We start from the raw sequence: 22,375 nt of genomic DNA on the forward strand, positions 1-22,375 counted from the left end.
TCCAACGATTCCGTCAACCAATCCCTCAAGTATCTGCCAACCGAACCACCAAATTCACCTCTGATTCACCCACACAGACAACCCTATATAGACGCCTGGTTGAAAACAAAAAATTCAATGCACAAAGATGATAAAATCCAAGACCTTTCATTTGACCCAGGTTGTCAGACTTGACCTTAGAACTCCAAAGAGACTTTATGAAAAGACGTAGTTCTCACTCCAGTGCGTCGTAAAGGGTAATATTATTCGTTCTTTCCTTTGGTTTCGCTTTTCAGGAATAACTCAGTTATTTTGACTTCATATAATCCCATTTTTATATCCTGCTTCTTTTCAGAACTACAGTGAAGACAAATTAACGAGAATTCAAGAAACAGGAAACGATTCTGCAAAAGATGTATATAGCGAGATGCCTGAGGAGAACTCAGAGGAGGATGAGGGCAATGAAGATATGAAAGCGAATCGGGAGTTCTTCCGAGAAAGAGAGAAGGTATGATGTGAACTATATCATGTTTGATTGCTATAGACAAACAATGGGGAAACTTCCATTATTTATAAGGTATATTGGAGTAGATATGAACTACTCTTGTTCTGGTGTCGACTGAGGGAGTATTGGAGAACCACGTCACCAACATTTTTACAATCCTTTGTACCAGGTGGAATGGGAATAGTCATATATGTCTTTCTGTCTCCCTATTACAGTTTATCACAATTCTGATTCTCAGATACTGTATAAACCTTTCTGTGTTTAAGAGTATCAACGAGCTTAAATCACGAATAGCAGCAGTTCGACCCTCGCCAACAAGCAGGGAGCAACATCTTAAAGTCGATGTCAGTGTTCATGTCCTGGGTTGTATGTCTGATACAGCAGCAGACTGTGAGGCAGTAGGATCTAAGTGCTGTAACTCTCAAGTACGCTCATTTAGTATCCAACCGGGTGTGACACGCAGTCGTGATGTGTCTGTCATGTGACAGCCATTACATCCATCTGAACCTTTGTACAAACAGACTGTGATCGACACCTAGAGTAACCAGTCAGGTTCAATGCTGATAACTGAAACGATCGCTATTCACTCTCAAGCAGCTTGCCATAGGACACCACACCGACCAATAATAGTTCAGCTCTAGACATTCCATCATAGGATAGTTTCCCATCGGCCAATACACCATCGAATAGAGAAATACTATATATGGTAAGAGAGAGAGAGAGAGAGAGAGAGAGAGAGAGAGAGAGAGAGAGAGAGAGAGAGAGAGAGAGAGAGAGAGAGAGGTGCGAAAGTACGAGAAGTCTGTATGAAATCGCTGAAGAGGCTGTGATGAAACGGTTTGGAAATATGGATAGGCTGAGTAAGGAAGAAATGGACGATTAAGATGGTTTACGTGTCGGAAGGGACGAGGAAAAGGGGAAAACAAGGAGGTGGAAGAATGGAGTGAAACACGCTTTGAGTTTTCGAAGCCTGAAAATGTAGGAGAGTGTAAGGTTTGTAATGTAGAAGAAAACTGGACCGCTGTGGGGGAAGGGGTTGTCATTTCATGTGTGGCGGGGTGGCGAGGGGAATGAATATAGGCAGCAAGTATGAATTATGTACACGTGCATATATGTGTATGTCTGTGTATGTATATATATGTATACGTTGAAATGTATAGGTATGTATATGTGCGTGTGTGGACGTGTATGTATATACACGTGTATGTGGGTGGGTTGGGTCATTCTTTCGTCTGTTTCCTTGCGCTACCTCGCTAACGCAAGAGACAGGGAAATTCCTTTCTGATCACCACGAATGCTAGTGAAAGAACGCTGCTGTAGTCTCAATATGGATTTGATAAGATTCGAACAGAAGGTTAAAGGAACTTCAATTCATGACTGTATGATAAACTATGTCACAACATCTTCAGGACTTTGCCACTAGAAGCCGCGGCTGGCCACATAACAACCTCCTAAGCTTCTCTATACGAACTAGGCTGAATCGATGTGATTACGTATAAGAAAGAGCATAATCAGTTTTTTCAGTAGATGTTAAAGTTGTAATCAAAGATGGATATGATCGTTAACCTTACGTGATAGACGATAGCATAAAGTATACCAAATACTTGAAAGTGAAGGTGAATATGCTAATCTTGTTCCTGGATGTTAGGTGTACAGTGAGCGCCGGAAACGTCTGAAAAGTGTGTGTGACCAGCTGGGCGACACAGTGTCGTACGGATCGTTGGCTTCCGTGCCCCATGGCAGACTGCGCTGGCTCATGTCTCATAAGTTAATCATGTGCTTCATCCCTAAGGTAAGTTGCAGCCACTCCAGACAGGGGGAGTAAAGATGTACACCGGCGGAAGGATTTCATCACTTATTTTCAGTATTCTGTTTCGAAGAATCTATTCTGAAGAGCATAGGAACCCTATCTACAATACCGGGAGGTGCTGGCATTGCATTATTACCAGTTTCAACCGGACGCAGACACGTTGGCATTACATAACAATCTTTCCAAAGTTTAGTCATTAAACGAATTGCTTTTATTACTATAGCAGCATTATGATATTTCTTCATATTCTAAGTCTGGACATTACATCTCATTCTTAATATAAAGCTCGTGCACTATTTTCTTTTTTTTATCTCCCCTGATGATGTGATTATTACACGAAAGTGCACTTGGGAACTTATCGTGTTTCATTTCCCAGTGGACTCTTAGGAATATACATAAATAATTTTTGCTTCCGTTTCTCTAACTCCCTTTGTTTATCCCTGCCAGTGACGGAGATAAATCGGTATAATTTGAAAACTAAAAGAATCTTCTCACACCAGAGATAATAAAGGGTGTTGGTGCCGCAGGTTGGCACCTCAACATGGACGCAGTACCTGCTGGAGGCGGAGTTTCCGGGCCTTTTGAAGAACGTATCCAACTGGCACGGCACCGCGCAGAAGTTCCTCGGACCCCCAGATAGGATCATAAGGTTACTGTTTACGCTTTTTGTCATATCAGAAAGGGCTATTCATATATATATATAAAACGAACGAAAGTCCACATCAAGGCTGGATCTTAGTTAAAATATAGAGCAGATTGTCAAAGGGTAAAAGGAGAGACAGAGGGAAAGAATTTACGAATTTTGAAAGGTGAAAAACCTGTCATTCAAAAAGTGCCAGGTCATAGTTACTTAGAAAGACACAAAAAGTTAGAGTGTTCCGGTGCTTCGACGCATAGAGAAAGAAACAGGTATCAAAACGGCTCGCCCTTGAGTTACCTACGGCCTAACAGTAATCGTGTGAGGCAGCAGCTTGCCAAGGATAGCTAGTGGTGGGGGCACACCCGCAGCCAGCTCTCGGGAACAAAAACCAAAGTAATAGCTATACTAAAGGGAAAGTGAACCAATATTGCTGCGTAAGGCAAGCGGATCAAATCTTGAAGTTAGCCTGGTTGAGTTTATAAGTCTGTCCACTTTCAACTCACCTCTGACAAGTAAGGCTGCAGAGCTAGAACTACCCCAGATGTGAGAGTATAAACGGAGCTACGGTTCAGAAGGAAAGAAATTTCGTCTAAACAGGAATCCCAGTTTCTCAGAGGAAGATTTGGCTATTTCCGTAATTTGGGGTTTCCAAGTAAGAGTGGATGTTACATTAATACCAAGTATGTTTACTGAGTTAAGAGGTGGAATTACAGAACCGCTATAGGAAAAGAGAAAAGTTGCGAGGAATTCTCGATAGAGAGATGGGTAGAAGCAATGTTTTGGAGGCAATACACTTAACCGGATTTCATCTACCCCACTGAGATATCCTGTCCCAGTCTGAGTTTACAGAGGAAGCTGTGTCGAAACAAGATGCAGATCGAATGAAAGAAGGAGCAGAACGGAAGGAATGAAGTGTTGGGTCGTCAGGGTATGAGTGCGTTTGGTTATTCGCGATAGAGAGGAAATCTTTGATAAACAAGAGAAAAAGTGTAGAGGACAGGACTGAACCTTGAAGGAAATTGCTGCTGATAGAGAAAGGGGAAGGCTGATCCATCGGCAACTACAGACATAGATCGGTCAGAGAGGAAAGTGAGGAAGGGAAGCCAAAGGAGGGAAGGTTAGAGATGAGACCCAAATGCCACATTCAGTCAAAAGCTTTGGATAAGTCAAGGGCAACTACTAGGATCCCTACTCAGTTCCCTCTTTTCCAAAAGAGGGAACTGAGAAGAGTGCCAAGTGAGGATTTTCTCCTCTAGGGCTTAGTCCTCTGTTCTTAACGCTACCTCGCTATTGCGGGAAATGGCGAATATGTATGAAAAAAGAAAAAAATATGGGGCACAAATATGTCAGTTCCATCATATTCTTTTGTCGTTAATGGAAATATTTGTGTTCGGTTATTGACTCATAGACTCATGTTTACATCTGAGGTTAGAACTCATCACAAAGCATTTTGATAATATAATGGCTGAATACCTCCCATACAGATGGTGGAAGGATCTGTATGGGATCACGTTCTCCATTCTCAATGATTTAGAGCAAATCATCTCCCACCCTACTCATATTCGAGACCGCTGTGACCACTCTCCTAATATTCTGGATCTGTGTTTCACCTCTGGTCCATCCCGCTCTAACTACACAATCTCGCCCTTAATTGGTTCATCTGACAACACTCTCATAACTGCACCTCCCCTTCCAGCAGTCTTTTCTAAACATAAAAAATTGGCACCTCAACAAGGCTGACTTGTATAACTTGCGGAAAAAAAAAAATTCTGACTGTCCTTGGGCCTCCTATGTGATGATGCTTCTGTCTCCGCCAAAAGCATAGCAGATGTTATCGTTTTTGGAAACGGAAACATTTATCTCCTCTTCCTCCAAGACAACCTCTTCTTTCAAACCATGTTCAACCGTTCCTGATCTGAGGCCATTCAGCTAAGTGATCAGGCATATCGGGCTTGGAAAACCTTGATTTCCGCTGACTCCCATTCAGCATTCATCATTGCCCGTGATCAATGGAAATACATCATCGTGAGGCAAAGCGTTCCCTTATTCAAAAGAAGTGTGATAACCACTCCACTTCATCCTATGATATCTTTTTTTTTTTGTCTTTAGTCAAGAACATCACTTATAACTTCTGTCGCTCCACCTTTCCGTCACTTCTCGATCAGATGGGACTAGAGCCATCTCTCCCGTAGACAAAGGAAGTCTCTTTGGTTCTCGTTTCTCCTCTAACTCCGCTTTGGATGCCTTTATCAATCCTTCACCCGCTGATGCTCCTCATACTAATCCTATGTCCCTCCCCGTAATCCCCTCTCGTACTATCCGAAAAGCTCTCTCTCTCTCTCTCTCTCTCTCTCTCTCTCTCTCTCTCTCTCTCTCTCTCTCTCTCTCTCTGGACATAACCAAGGCTTATGGTCCTGATGGTAACAATTTCCGTGTACTGAAAGTGTGTGTCCTTGAAGTTCCACATGTGTTTGCTCATCTCTTCCGTTTCTGTTAAAACACAGATCTTTTCTTTCTTCTTGGGTGCATGCGTTGGTACAACCCATTCCAAGAAAGGGTGACCGTTTTAACCTCTGTTACTTTGACATCTACCATTTCTAGAGTCTTTGAATGCCTTCTCAGCTCATGTATCCTCAGACATCTCCCTCTTTTCACCAGTGAGGTTTCCGTAAGTCGAGATCCTCTGATGATATTCTTTCCCAACTTACTAGCGTTTGGTCATCAGCTCTAAAAGGGAATCCTATATAGTTGCCCTTGATATAATCAAAATTTTTGACAGGGTGTGGCATAGGTATATCTCTGAGCTCCCTTCTTTCAGTTTCCTTCCCTCACTTTGCTCCCTCATATCTAGCTTCTTCTCTGGCTGACCCGTCTCAGCGGTTGTTAATGAATAAGCCTTTTCCCCTTTCTCCAAGTACAGTAGTGTTCCTCAAGGCTGTGTCCTGTCTCCTGCACATTTTTACCTTTTCATCAACGATTTTCTTTCTTGTAATTTTAACCAAATGCAGTCATACGCTGACGAATCAACAATGCATTCTTGCACATCCTCCATTTCTATTCCTTCTCTCATTCGACTTGCATCTTGTTTCAAAGCAACTTCAAAACCTCATACTTGGAGTTGACGAAAGCCGGTTTAACGCATCCAAGACCCAGTTTCTGCCCATTTCTATCAAAAATTTCTCAAAACTTTCCTCTCTCCTTCGATGTGTCTGTAATTTCACCACTTAATGAACATAATTGGAATCACTATAACATCTACTATACCTTGGAAACCCCACATTACGGAGGTAACTTAGTTTGCCTCTAAAAAACTGTTTAGTTGTAGATATTTCTTTTCCTCCGAATAGTTGCTCCATTTATAGAAAGGATTGATCCTTCCTTGTAAGGAGTACTGCTCTCACATATCGGGTGGTTCTACCTCGGCATCCTTACTTGACAGAGTTAAGTCGAAAGCGGTCCGACTTATCAACTCTCCTTCTTACTTTTAAACTTGACCCACTTGGCCTACGCCGCTGCGATGGTTCACTTTCTCTCTTCTATATGTATTACTTTGGTTTTTGCTCCCGAGAGCGGCTGCCTGCGTGCCCCCAACTCTAGCTAGACCACGCAGTACTCGGCAAGCTGCTGCGCTACATGATTACTGTGTGGCCATCGGCAACTCATGAGTGGTCGGTTTTATTACTGTGTCTTTCCCTACATGCCGAAGCTTTGGATCTCTTTACCCTCTCAGGTCTTTCCTAATGATTTTTGTAACAGGCTTTTCACTTCTACCAAAATTCGGAAATGCTTTCCCATGTCTCTTGCTTTCGCCTTTCATTAATCTATATTTCAATGAAGGCCTGGCCTTGATGTGGACTTTTATCCGTGACTGAAACGTCCAACGTAAAAAAATGAAATGTGTATACACTTGCCTATATGCATATACATAAGGCATCTATCTATCTATCTATCTATCTATCTATATATATATATATATATATATATATATATATATATATACATATATATATATATATATATATATATATATATATATATATATATATATATATATATATTATATATATATATATATATATATATATATATATATATATATATATATATATATATATACATATGAATAACTTTCCTCTTTGGTTTTGTTGGGTGAAATTACATAATGTAGAATAGCAACGGAATCTTCTCGCCCGATAAACTCTTTTGTTGGAAAGTGTGATGGTAGGTAGCCAGGTAGCCATCTTGGTTACAACCGTACTGTAGCCTGTAACGTAGTAGGATAGGTCTTTTGGACTATTGTTTACAGCACAGTAGGATAGCCTTATGCTTTATAAGAAGAGGTAAAAATGAATTACACAAACAGTTAAACAGCGATATCCAAGAAACTTGTTATCATTATACCACTAGGGAGATGCTTCTTCTAGGCGGGATTGTGTTAATCACATACAACGGTGTAAGTGCACCGCTAGGTAGAAAATCCTAGACATCTATCAAGAACGGCCTTTGCTCCTTAGCAGGAAGACTTTGGCGCTTATGAGGAAGTACGGTAAGGCGATGATCGTCCGACATCCGTTTACTCGCATCGTGTCCGCCTATTTTGACAAGGTCGTCTCCAAGAGTTATCCAAAGTAAGTAACGGGTGATAGAGACTGTGAAATCGACGATCAAATGGTAACGAATGTATGGGGGAAATGTTTATACTTTATCCTCCCACGGGGATTAAGTTTCCTGAGGTGGATCAATAGATGGAAGTGGACTCGTGTGGGAGATAAAGTCTGGTGGTGGACTACTATTATGTGTGATGATTGAACTTTGAAATGGAGTTGGATACCTTTGAAGAGGCAAGATTTAGAGAACTGTAGTGGATGAGTATAACTGGATTGAAGAGGGAATCTTAGAAAGAGAGATGGGCTAAAAGAAGAATAAGCTGAAGAGGAGATTGCATAATCCATAGGGATGGAAACAAGTATATACAGAAAACCTACCAATATATGCTTATATATCCATTATTACTCAGCTCAACATGACAGAGTTAAATAATCATCATTCCAGTATATGTTCCTTAGGGCATTACATATTTGCAGTCTAGAGTTATTGATGACAAGTTTGAGAAGATATATTCTATTGCATCCAAGTTAGGATATCCTGGATCTTTCACTGATAAACCCCTAAAGTTGGCAAACAAATCATTTATAGAGTTAAACCCAAACCTCCCCTTGACACCAAGAACTTTTAGTTCTCCCTTTTAACAATAATTTTACTTTACTTCCCATGTTGGTTAAATCCTTTAATGCAAGTATTGCCTTCAGCAAAAACAATACTATAAAGAATATCTTCATCAGGAACCCACCAGAAAGTTCTGCAGGATGCATCTATAGAGTACCACGTAGAAATTGTGATAAGCTTTATGTTGGGCAGACTGGTAAGATTCTTTCTGTTAGACCTAAGCAACATGAATATAGTATAGGAACAGGACAAGAATCAAATGCCTCGTTTAATCATACTAAGAATGATGATCATTGTACTGACTGGAGTAATGCCATCTCATTTATTAACTTTTAACTCCTGTACCACGAGAAATATCATTGAATCTTCCATTATCAAATGCAAACAAAGAACTGTAGCATTAACAATAGTGAAGGTGTATACAAATTGGATACCTATATTCTTGACGAAATTTGTAAACAGTTCTCCTTGTCCACATCATAAGTTCATGATACGCTTGTTGCCATACTCGAACGCACCCGACCTCCATTCGGGTAGTAACTTGTTTACCAAATGGCGTCCTAGCTACGTTTCTTCGTTGTATATCACAGACATATGCATATATACACATGTACATATTCATACTTGCTTGCCTTCATCCATTCTGTAGCTACCTCGCCACACAGGAAATAGCTTCGCGAACCCACGCTTCAGCGAGGCAGCTTCAGGAAAACAGACAAAAAAGGTCACATTCGTTCACACTCAGTCTCTAGCTGCCATGTGTAATGCACCAAAACCACAGTTCCCTGTCTACATCCAGGCCCCACAGACCTTTCCATGGTTTACCCCAGACGCTTCACATGCCCTGGTTCAGTCCATTTGACAGCACGTCGACCCCGGTATATATATATATATATATATATATATATATATATATATATATATATATATATATATATATATATATATATATATATGCTGCGGGTCAGCTGACACACATTAAGACTACTCATGACAGCAGCGACCGATATAATATCTGTCAAACAAAGAGACATTAACTTTATCACTGGGATGAAAAGGAATGGTTTAAGATGGTCAAGTCAGGCGGAAGGCTTTTGATTCCATTCTGGCTCCAACGGTACTTTATATCGGGATAAATGAGACGACTTGAGGTATGGAATGGTAGCTCATAACAAAAGTAATGACGGCACCCATGCGACACCCTGGCTTTTGAAAAACAGGTTTTGTGATGTTCATTATGTAGAGATTCCAGGATAATGTGGAGGATCTGTTTAAGTCTTATACGTTTAAGTCATTGAAGGGTTCAGTCGAAGTGTTCTAAATCTGACTGCAATACGGCTAGACATTTCGATGTTACATTTTGGCCTTAACCACTATAACATTGCTTTCCTATCCGGAAAAGCTGCATAGGTCAAAAATCAACAGAGGAAATATGTTAAATGTCGGCAAAAGAAAGATTATCAGAGTTAAAAGGGGAAAGAAAGGTTCAGTGAATAGTGCACAGAAGAGCTGTCAGTGTAAGAGTTACTAGGACTAAAGTTTGAAAAAAGAAGAGAGGATTGATTATAATGGGTAAATAAGAAAAAAAATGGAAGCATTAGGACACAGCCCTGTGGGACCATAAAAGGATGAGCTCTCTTCAGAACGACTACCGTGATGAACCAATTGGAGAGGATACAACACATCAGAGAACAGAGAAGCAGAAAAGTCAAGAGAAAAGGAAGTCTGATGAGCAAACTCAAATGCCATACCTTGTGGCATTCTGGAGAGATGACGGGGGTCATGACGGAAGATTCGCCACAATCCCCTGGTGGTGGTATCAGTCCTCGTGTGGCTGTTCTCTGGTCTCACACAGGAACTACGGGAAGAAGCAACCACCAGCATGCTGCGGGTCAGCTGACACACATTAAGACAGCTCATGACAACACAGGTCACAAGCGAGAGGTCAACAATAGAATCTGCGGCGCCACGAAATCCATACTGGCACTCTCAAAGAAGAGAATAGAACTGTCAATGCTTTAGGAAAAGTTTCGGACACTTTAAAGACATGAGTGAGAGCGACGGGACAATATTACAAGGGTTACGACAATCTCTATTCTTAGACACAGAATGAACCAAGGAATGATTCCAAGGACAGATTTAGGTTTGTGGACAGAGAGGGAATATGCATGCAATATGCATGCAAGACCTGGTAGAGAATTCGAAGGATGTTACATGTGGTGAATACAGATGGCAAAGATTTAGTATGATGAAGGGAAGTTGGTGGAAAATCAGGTGCCGATACGAGCGACTTGATTAACTGAAGAGTTAACCATAGTTTATCTGGATGGGAAAGAGAAGGTAGGGGTGAATCGTAGAAAGTTAAGAATTCTTTTGATAAAGAGCAAGAAAGATTATGAGTGAAAGTCAAATTAGCGCACTTCTTTTTTTTTTTTTGTAAGAGGATATTAACAAATAACAGCTTTGCCATATTTTGAGCAGACTGTAGTCGCCATGAGAATCAAACGAAAGTTTCACGGCATTATACGCATTCTTCCTGATGCAAAATGTATCAAGATTAGTGCGATCCAACCACAAATGAGGGAAGAAACATACCATAGAAGACTCAAGTATCATACAGGATCAGTTTTAACGACTAAATAAGGGAGTCCAACAATAGCCTAGGTGAAGACCAAATAAGCAAGTTGGTACAGCATCAGTTGTAAAGAGTATATAAGCGACCTTAGCAATAGCCTAGGATCCTAAAGTGTGGTCCAGTGAGAGATAGAAACCTGCTTTCTACATTAGCAACGGAAATCAGTAAAGAAAATACATTAGCTGAAATAAATCAACGTTCTGGGTGAATTTGCCAGAAAACTGCAGGCACATGTATATATATATATATATATATATATATATATATATATATATATATATATATATATATATATATATATATATATATATATATATATAAACTTGAGTAATTTCAGTTTTAACCCTTTGAGCATTGCGGTATGGCCCATGAGTATGACGGCTGTGACCCTTTAAGTATGAGCATAACGATATAATGGCCAATGGCCTGGCCTTTGGCCTGACTCTTGATGGTTTTGTCATATCCTTTTTTCGAACCCAAGATACTGCACGGTAAACTATCACGAGAATTGACGATAACTTGCGTAGGCTGAGGCAACAAGTCGAAGGTGGGGCTGAATGGCACCGTCGTGTTGTGGAGAGTACTGGAGCTCTCCATCATCTCGCCCATACGAAGGCAAGTACTCTCAGACGTTGCTCAGATATTCCAGTATCTCACGACTGTCATTTGTTTATCATTGCAAAGTCTTCCCTTGAACAATATGGTTAGCTTTATTGTCTCCAAGTTGTTCCTTAGTTTCTCATTATTGATTCGTTCTGTTTATTTTTGTCCAGTTGTCCTTTGATGTCTCATAATTCTCTAGTTCAGTTCACTAAATAGGCCTTGATGTTCTCTATACATCTATCTACTTTTGCCAAAATGATGTCAGAAATTTGTAAGGTACGTCACCGTATAATGCCCAATGCAGGCACCTGTGCCTCTTTGTTGGAGACCACAATCTGATGTTTAAAAAAAGGAAGTCTTAATGTTTCGTAATGATCCTATATACTCATGGTAACCAAGCAGTCTGTGTGTTCAGTCGGAACCTGTCAGGTAGTGACAGCAGCGTACGTGAGGGAGACACACACATATTCTAAACAGTGTCCATAATCTCCACTTTGTCCAGGACACGCCATCTAATGAACATCGCAAGGTCTGCTTCCCAGATGCTGGGGTTGTTGGCGCCGTAATCAATTTTTGGAAAGCAGATACTCCATATTTAAAGGGGTGTTATGGAGTACTACTCACATACCTAGGGTGGCTCTTCCATATCTCTCCAATCCAAAGTGAAATCAACAGCCTTTCGCCTCACTAACTCCCATCGTATTACCTCTCTTCCGTCCGCCGTGATTCTGCGAACCTCTTTGTTCTAGAGGTCTTATAACAGCTACTGCTCTCATGGGTTGTCCGCATGAGTTCCAGCAACTAAGACTTGGCTCTCTATGAAACGCAACTGACTGCTGCTTCCCAAAGCTTGTATGGTGATCAGCCGCACATGTGCTCGAACAACAAAGCTGTGGAATTCCCTTCTAATCAATCTCTTCATTTTCTTTCTCATACTATGATTTTCCTCTTACCCGAAATGACCACGACTTGGAAAAGTTTATTTTGTATGTGCTATGGCCACTCAATCTCGCTACACATTGTTCATCAAACACATCCCCTACCCTCAGGTGACCATATGCAACTGCAACGCAATGTTGGCCACACACAACTACAACACACTGGTGGGTGCAAACCCGCAACACACTGGAGGCCACTATCACCTACTGAACACTGACATATCCTGCTTATATCTGCTCCTCCTCCAACAGACTGCGTCGTTACGTCATTGACAGGTATCGTCCCCGGAACTCCTCCCTCACCTCAAAACACCCAAGTTTTGAAGAGTTCGTGCAATTCCTTGTGGAGTTCACGCCCATCGACGACGACATCCGAGTCAAGAAGGCCAATCGTACCGACCGCCACTGGCTCCCTTACTACGTCAACTGTGCGCCCTGTGACATTCACTACGACGTCATTGCTACGTTGGAGTCGGCGAAGGAGGACACCAGGTCAGACGCGAAGGACCTTTAAGGCGTTGGTGTTTCCTACCGAGCCCTCACACCTTCTCGGTTCAAATATTCGACACTTTGTTGTGTGTATACATGGTATCTAATAACACAAGCTGATTATGCTCACAGCATAAAAAGTCCACGATAACAAGCGCTGTATATCGCCAATGTAGCTTCCACTGATTAATACAATAGCTCTTATGTAACCGTTCAAAGTATCCACATTACACGATAACAAATACCATATATCACCATTCATCGTATACAGAGAACTTATTGACTAGAGACGTATATCACCTTTCCCAGTTTAACGAAGAAAATAATGCGTTTCATATCCCATCTAAAACCTACATGGCACATAGAGTATATCGCCACACAGAATATTTTGCACATCTAATTTTTTTTCACCGTCTCCTATAGACCAGGTATACATTTTACATGATAGCGCAGACTGTATATCCTCAGTCACAGTATACACATCATGATAACAGGCTGTATCAATATTGCCAGCTTGTATACCTCCACTCACAGTACTCATATCAAGATGGCACAGACTGTATATCGCCATTCATTGTACACATTCCATAATAATAAAGTTTATAAATTGCCACATATACATGTCACAAGATAACAAAACTGAATACCACCAATCACCGCAGACACATCATGATAACAGCCTTTGCATGATCAATTACGGTACAAAAATACCAAAGCCTGTACACTCACAGTTCACATATCACAAGAAAACACTGCATGTATATCGCCACTCAAAACACACACATCACACAAGATAACACAGCCTGCATGTCGTAACACACAGCATACACTGTAGCACAAAATAACACCACCTGTATACCACCACTCATAGTTTATCATTTGACATTCAGATAACGGTGTATATTATTGGTAGGGTGTCATAAGCTATAGCTTTAATGGTTCCATTTTGATAATGTAACAACAAACTTATCACTTTCAAAATATGAAACCGTGTACATTAAATATATATGAGGATATCCACAAAACAATGAAATAAAACTACCTCCGTTTCATTTGAAAGCCTAACTCAAAACAACACGATATAACTTTTGTATCTGTCCTTTGTAAATTGTTTGGGCAAATGTACCTACTTGACTCAACTTAAGGTGCATGATATGTCTTCAATATTTTTGAGTGTAATTCTTCTTGATATAACGTCAGTTGTTGTGTCGCAGGTACCTGTTGAGGAAGTACCAGTTGGGTCAGCCTGAGGGTGTGAGGAGAAACCATCACAATATCTCCACTGAACTCACAGCCCTTACGCTCTTCAAGGTTTGGTCTTTTGTCTTGCACACTGACTATGTAGTTTAGATTCCCACCTCTATGCAATGTCCTACCCACGTATTCTATCCTAACCATGTACATATATTGTTCTATATGTACAATGTCGATACTGGACCTTGAAAGATTATGGATAGTGTCCCACCCAGTTCTGCTGTTTCATCCAATCCAATTCTCTCCGATTCTCTACCCTTGCTATTTGCCCCAAATACCCCCACATCAAAATGTAACATGCTTGTCTCTGTAGCCAGATATAGATATATGACTCGTATTCACAGACATTATCCTACATATACATACTACTCGTACGAGTGCAAATTATCTGGCTCATGTACCCATGTACATGCATTGTCCCACCATTGTGACATATCAATCATGTACATCTCCCTTAAGCTGAATAATTCACCACTGGAGAAGAATGTTAAAACATACAATTACGACTAACAGCGCAACGACCAAACAGTAGACAGACATACATAGAAGAATTTTTCTTTCCTGACAGAACCTACCTCGCAACTTGACGCTGGCGCTACATCAGAGGTACCGGGTCGACTTCCTCATGTTCGGTTACAACGTCACGGACTACCTCGCCTCCTCCTGATGCTGCTGCTACCCTGAACATGAGAACAGTGATATAGACTCGTGATACAACAGTTTCAACAACACACCAACAACACACGTCCACTACTTGAAAACGATGGACTCAAAATATTCACAGAAAAATAATTTCCAAATTATCAGAACAATGACGTACTCATAATAATGGCTATCAGCGTACATGGCAGTAATAGACTCACCCCACTTACTCAGATCCATACCCTCAAAATGAGGACAAGAGTTGTGGTGATCACTGCACACTAATCCAGGCTCTTTCTCTCATCACTAAGATTACTATACCTCCCTCATACTGATTTGATGTCCAAGATGGTGTTGTGATCATGCACTTGCCCTCATTAAGATAGATTATATTTTTATTGATTTCCTTACCTTTAAGTCTTACAAGACACATGCTATTTTCTCATGAGTAAATATTCTTAACTTCAGCATTTGAACTCCAGTGTTAAGGGTAATTGTTCACTCTCTTGCAGTTTTATTTGTGAATCATTTGAATTCTAGAAGAAAAGTTAGAATCATCAAGATTTGGGAAAATATATTTATTCTGATATGCTAGAAGAGGATTTTCAGTTTTCACCTGAAAATCCGACAAGGTCAAGAGGGAGTCGCTAAATCTGTCAAACGAATTTAATGTTTCGAACTCCAAAATAAAAATAAGACTCGATGCTCCAAACATCTTTACTTCCTTGTAGAACAAGTTTATTGATCCACGTATAAGGTTAAACAAGAAAGTATGGAGGGCTATGAAGTACAGGGAAAATATGGCCAAACCAAGGAACCATACCTTACCCCTAATCTTGGAGTTCCATCCTCGACCTCCCAAATTTAGGAAAAAAAAAAAACGTGATTGTCCAAAACATGTCTTGGACAATCACATGTTTACCAAATGGCGTCCTAGCTTCGTCTCTTCGATGTATATCAATTGACTGTTATATTCCTTTCTTGTGTCTCCCCTGATGATGTGATTATTACACGAAAGTGCACTTGGGAACTTTTCATCTTTCATTTTCCCCGTGGACTCATAGGAATATATATATATATATATATATATATATATATATATATATATATATATATATATATATATATATATATATATATATATATATATATATATATTATACTTAATTGCCGTTTCCCGCGTTAGCGAGGTAGCGCAAGGAAACAGACGAAAGAATAGCCCAACCTACCCACATACACATACACGGCCACACACGCACATATACATACCTATACATTTCAACATATATATATATATATATATATATATATATATATATATATATATATATATATATATATATATATATATATATCTGCATACACAGACATATACATATATACACATGTACATATTCATACTTGCTGCCTTCATCCATTCCCGTTCGCCAACCCGCCACACATAGAATAGCATCCCCCCCGCGCGAGGTAATGCTAGGAAAAGACAAAAAAGGCCACTTTCATTCACACTCAGACTCTAGCAGTCACGTGTAATGCACCGAAACCACAGCTCCCTTTCCACATCCAGGCCACACAAAACGTTCCATGGTTTACCCAAGACACTTCAAATGCCCTGGTTCAATCCATTGACAGCATGTCCATCCCAGTATACCACAAAGTTCCAAATCACTCTATTCCTTGCGCACCTTTCACCCTTCTGTATGTCCAGGCCCTGATTGCTCAAAATCTTTTTCACTCCATCCTTACACCTCCAACTTGGTCTCCCGCTTCTCCTCATTCCCTATACTCTGACACATATATCTTCTTTGTCACTCTTTCGTCACTCTTTCTCTCCATGTGCCCAAATCATTTCAACACACCCTCTGCTCTCTCAACCACACTCTTTTTATTACCACACATCTCTCTCACCCTTTCATTACTTACTCGATCAAACCACCTCACACCACATATTGTCCTCAAACATTTTATTTCCAACACATCCACCCTTCTCCGCACAACCCTATCTATAGCCCTTGCCTCGCAACCATGTAACATTGTTGGAACCACTATTCCTTCAAACATACCCAATTTTGCTCTTCGAGATAACGTTCACGCCTTCCACACATTCTTCAATGCTCCCAGAACCTTTGCCCCCTTCCCCACCCTGTGACTTACTTCCACTCCCATGGTTCCATCCACTGCTACATCCATTCCCAGATATCTAAAACACTTCACTTTCTCCAGTTTTTCTCCATTCAAACTTACCTCACAATTAACTTGTCCCTCAACTCTACCAAACCTAATAACCTTGCTCTTATTCACATTTACTCTCAGCTTGCTTCTTTCACACACTTTACCAAACTCAGTCACCAACTTCTCAGTTTCTCACCCGAATCAGCCACCAGTGCTGTATCATCAGCAAACAACAGCTGACTCACTTCCCAAGCCCTATCATCCACAACAGACTACATACTTGCCCCACTTTCCAAAACTCTGGCATTCACCACCCTAACAACCCCATTCATAAACAAATTAAACAACCATGGAGACATCACGCACCCCTGCCGCAAACCGACATTCACTGGGAACCAATCACTTTCCTCTCTTCCTACTCATACACATACTTTAAACTCTTGGTAAAAACTTTTCACTGCTTCTAGCAACTTACCTCCCACACCGTATACTCCTAATACCTTCTACAAAACATCTCCATCAACCCTATCATGTGCCTTCACCAGATCCATAAATGCTACATACAAATCCATCTGTTTTTCTAAGAATTTCTCACATACATTCTTCAAAGCAAACACCTGATCCACACATCCTCCACCTCTTCTGAAACCACACTGCTCTTCCCCAATCTGATGCTCTGTAAATGCCTTTTCCCTCTCGATCAATAACCTCCCATATTATTTCCCAGGAATACTCAACAAACTTATGCTTCTATAATTTGAACATTCACCTTTATCTCCTTTGCCTTTGTACAATGGCACTATGCATGCATTCTGCCAATCCTCAGGCACTTCACTATGAACCATACATACACTGAATATCCTCACCAACCAGTCAACAACACAGTCACCTCCCTTTTTAATGAATTCCACAGCAATACCATCCAAACCTGTCGCCTTGCCGGCTTTCATCTTCCACAAAACTTTCACTACCTCTTCTCTGTTTACCAAATCATTCTCCCTGACCTCTCCTTTACCTTTATTCTACCTTTTTTACCTTTACCTTCACCTTTATTTTTTTTACTATACTTGATCGCTGCCTCCCGCGTTCACGAGGTAACGCAAGGAAACAGACAAAAGAATGGCCTATCTCACCCACATACAAATGTATATACATAAATGCCCACACACGCACATATACATACCTATACAGTTCAACGTATACATACATATATATACACAGACATATACATATATACACATGTACATATTCAAATATACACATGTACATATTCACACTTGCTACCTTCATCCATTCCTGTCGCCACCCTGCCACACATAAAATAGCACACACACACACACACACCCTGTGAGGTAGTGCAAGGAAAAGACAAAAAAAAGGGCCACATTCATTCACACTCAGTCACACTAGCTGTCATGTGTAATGCACCGAAACCAGAGCTCCTTTCCACATCCAAGCCCCACAAAACTTTCCATGGTTCACCCTAGATGCTTCACATGCTCTGGTTCAATCCATATACCCTAGCCTCAGCTAGGCGTCCATTTTATTGAACAATCCCAAGGGATGGAAGAACAGTTGGGTTGATTGTGGACTGACTGCTGAGACCAAGATTTGAACCTATGTGCTTGATCCTGGGCAATCAGTGAATGCGTCACGGTAAGGAACACTAACCACAACACCACGGGAGTTCTTTGCTTTTTGTATTAAAGATGAATAATTCCATTTTTTCTTTTTTACCTTCACATTCTAGAACTCAGAATTCAAATATCAAAGGAAAAAAGGAAAAAGAGATTGGAACACAAATAAAGGGAATTCTGGGGTGACAAGTTGTGTACATTATCCATAACTGGAAAAATGGATATGATGACCTTTGTAACATAGCAAGGTTACTAAAATCATTCTAATGATCTACAAAGATATATGCTGTATAAGCAACATAAAGTTCAAACCTGTAAGAGAACACAGGAGAAAAAAAAGGGGAAGGGCAATTCATTAGAGCTATTCTCAGCCAAATGATTGTTTCTCACAATAGTAAACTATGCCTTTTTTATGATAATTTCTGACCTTTATTATGCACTTTAGATGATACTGTGTACAATGTTGATAATGGCACACAAAACAATATTCATATGGTAAATTTATGCTTTCTTATGGCATTTTCCTTAATCCAATCCCAACTGCAGATACTCTGGTTGCATTAAAGAAAATAGAAAAACTAGAATTGGTACACACCAGGCAAAAGTGTTAGCTGTTCTGTGGGATTCCATTGGACATCAAGAAAAAGAAAATCCAAGGGTACAACCAAAACTGCAAGATAGAAAGTAAAAACCTTCTGTAAAATTTCACAATACTCAAAAATGTAATGATTCATTTGAAATAAGCATCATTTGAATATGGATAACACAAATATAGTATCTAACACATACAAAATAACATTGAACTACCTTCTGTCACAGTTAGATATCACACTGACAGCTTCATAGGTAAACACTTGCAATGTCAGTCCTAGTAGGCTCACTTGTGGTACATCTGTCAGATTTGCATTCATAATTGAAAGGTTCACTTTAAGCTTTTGCAGCTTCAGGTAATGTCATCCATACAGGTTTCTAAGACAGATCTCTCTATCTCCAACCCCATCCCTCCAGCATTGTACCCTCAGGATATTGCACAACCTATTGTATGTAAAGAAGTAATGCATCCTGAAGAGGTAAACAAGAATTATGGGAAAACATTACACAATAGTGGAAATGGTAATTTTAGTTTTCACCCCATACAGATTTTTCTGGTGAGTGATGGTATACATCCCAACCAAATGAACCCAACTGAGGAGGTAAGTGTTCCTAGCCAGGGCTTCCAAAAACAATAGGTCTATCAGTTGCATATAAAAAAAATTATACTAAAAATAATGTGAAAATTATTGTCAATTTGTAGAAGTGATAAATATTCCAGGTTGAATGAATTTTTGATATATCATGGTTGATGGAAGGATCACTAACTTAATCTTGGTGAACATTTCTCTCAGATCCTCATTCACTGACTAAAAGAATGCTCTTTTTTTAAACAAAAGAACAATGAATTGCTCCAAAGTAATAAAGTGAGTAGACTGCATGATTATTTGCATATAAGGGTTGTTGGTCTAGGAAAGAAATGCCATTTTTCATGTGTATTTTGTTCTCTGCCAAAAAAATTTGATCTAGCATTACTTCCTGTTAAGGCATGAGGGAAAGGTATATGTTCAAGAGCACTGGTGTCAGTTAAATGTAGAAGGTGAAAATTGTAAGTCATTCAGTTTCATAAATGGATATGTAGGTATTTTGTCAAAGGGAGTTGCTCTGTCAGGAGGGCTATAAATGCTGCTGCTGCCTAACCTGACACAACTGATGAACTCAAAACAATGTCATGTGATTGATTATTATTTGGATCCACATAGATTCACTTATGGCACAGCATATATGTCGTAACCTTTCTTTATGGACATCATCTAAATCACTAAGCAGAAGTTTCAGTCCTTATCATAAGATTGATTTCAAGTCTTCTATCCTTACTGCTTGGTATACCATGTTATTTCTGCATGTTGAGTGCTATAGTGATCAGCTTTACTTTGCAGTTTTTCAATTCTATTATTACCATTAATGTTATGCAAGATGATAACTGATAATATATTAGAGACCTTTTGTAATCCATCACTTTGACAATTCTTATAAGTGCACCATAATTAAATTTGTAAAGGGCCTACAAGAAGTCTATCTGTAAATTTGCTTTAGTCTTTGTATGGCGCTTGGGATACAAGAGAAAAAGATGCTTAGGTATTTAAAGGAGTCGACATACTCGGTGACATTTCAATATACTTTCAGTTTAGTTAGTCTGCTCCAATTCATTAACTGAACATCTTGGTTTTCTCTGCAGATATGATAAGGCTATCACAGGCTGTGTGTATGCAGTTAAGAATAGTCTGCATTTCACAATATGTTTTATACTAATATGCAAGCTTCTTATCTCTTCCACTATCACAAAAAGCACTGTTAGGATCCTTTGTATTTAATAATCAGCATGGTATGAAGGTATAGTGAAGTAAGGTATCTATAATTTTCAGCTTTATTGTTTGACCCATCAACATCATTCTCTTAGAAAAAAAATGATAATCTTTTTTTCAAAAGTTTAGATATCATGTATAAAAGATATATAATACACCCTTCCCGACTTTGCTGGGAGGATAAATGCATGGAAAACATCATGCAAGGCAAACCCAGGTTTACATAATAAGACATGAGTTTAGTTCCAGCCCTGTCCTCCATACCCAATATTCAGGATAATGTCTTACAAATGCAGGCACTATATTCATTTCTGCAATAAAAAGTACGGGATATGTTTTAAAACTACAGCCTGCATCAGCCATAAAAGGATGAATGGAGATGACAGAATTCTGTGATGGTAATGGACAATCTGTGGTACTGCATCCTTACAGCTCATTACATGCTTTAATTTGTATTCAAATCACAGGAAAGAATGCAGTGTAATATGATGCAACATGATTCATTGTCAAAATGTATTTTCTCACATAATGTACAGATTCTATAAGCTGACAAAATCAGTCCAGGTCAAGAAGAGTAAGTGACTTGTTAGTAAGAACACATTTTTAAGTTTTTAATTCTATTACTTATTTAAATACTGTATATGTACTTCAAATATTGTACACATTTAATCAAATATGTGGTTGATCATCATGAACACATGGACAAGAAAGGAAAATTAGAAGGAAGAATATGAATAGCAGTAAAAATGGGAAAAGAAAATAAAGGTAGGAAAACAATGAGATATGGAAACAGAAGTTGGAAAAATGGTTACAAAAAAAAAAAAAAAAAATGGTGACATAAATACAGACAAACTAAGGAGAGAGACATAAAACAGTGCAAACTGCCAAATGTTAGTAAAACAGTTAATTTGCAAACAACCATAAACAATGTGTTGTTTCTTAATGCTAAATCTTTCAAAATTTTTCGACACTAACACTACATTCCTAGAGTAATCATCAAAATGAAAAGGCTCCAATAGAAACAAAATACAAATAAAACTTGAAAAAAAATGTCCAGTATGCTGAAAATTTGTTTGAGGAATGATTTTTTTTAACGACTTTGAGAGCATGTCATTTTTGCACTATCTGGGTATTCTTACAATACAGTATAATTCAAGTGTGCTTGAGTAAGTAACTGAACTGAACATATTAATGAGCTAATTCTGCTCAAATCTATATCACTAAATCTAAATTTCATGTAAAACTGTACAAATTATAGTTTCTCAAACCAGAAAAATAATGACACAGTACTTCCAGCAATTACTAGTTAAAAGTCAATGAATTTACAAGTAATATTGTTACTACTTTGGATTAGGATATAGGTCAGTATATATGATAGAATCTAAAAGAAAATGGGCTAAAAACAAAATTGCATTGTTACACATCTTAATTCAGCACAGGTCACACAAG

The 22,375-nt window shown here is 39.3% G+C and overlaps 1 protein-coding gene across 2 annotated transcripts in view; it reads left to right on the forward strand.

Annotated features, from left to right (window-relative positions):
- The window catches only part of LOC139764564 (carbohydrate sulfotransferase 14-like), a 20,002-nt gene extending 4,578 nt beyond the window's left edge, over window positions 1-15,424 (forward strand). The window contains exons 3-9 of one of the 2 annotated variants that reach the window (XM_071691352.1): window positions 335-487; window positions 2,133-2,276; window positions 2,822-2,943; window positions 7,449-7,562; window positions 12,589-12,828; window positions 14,040-14,136; window positions 14,648-15,424. In XM_071691352.1, coding sequence (XP_071547453.1) covers window positions 335-487; window positions 2,133-2,276; window positions 2,822-2,943; window positions 7,449-7,562; window positions 12,589-12,828; window positions 14,040-14,136; window positions 14,648-14,746 — 969 coding nt within the window. In that variant the 3' untranslated portion in view covers window positions 14,747-15,424. The remainder of the gene's footprint in view (window positions 1-334; window positions 488-2,132; window positions 2,277-2,821; window positions 2,944-7,448; window positions 7,563-12,588; window positions 12,829-14,039; window positions 14,137-14,647) is intronic. The other variant, XM_071691361.1, reaches the window with a different exon arrangement.
- Window positions 15,425-22,375: the final 6,951 nt, after the last annotated feature.

The sequence above is a fragment of the Panulirus ornatus genome, chromosome 4, assembly GCF_036320965.1.
Source record: "Panulirus ornatus isolate Po-2019 chromosome 4, ASM3632096v1, whole genome shotgun sequence".
Taxonomy (NCBI): domain Eukaryota; kingdom Metazoa; phylum Arthropoda; class Malacostraca; order Decapoda; family Palinuridae; genus Panulirus; species Panulirus ornatus.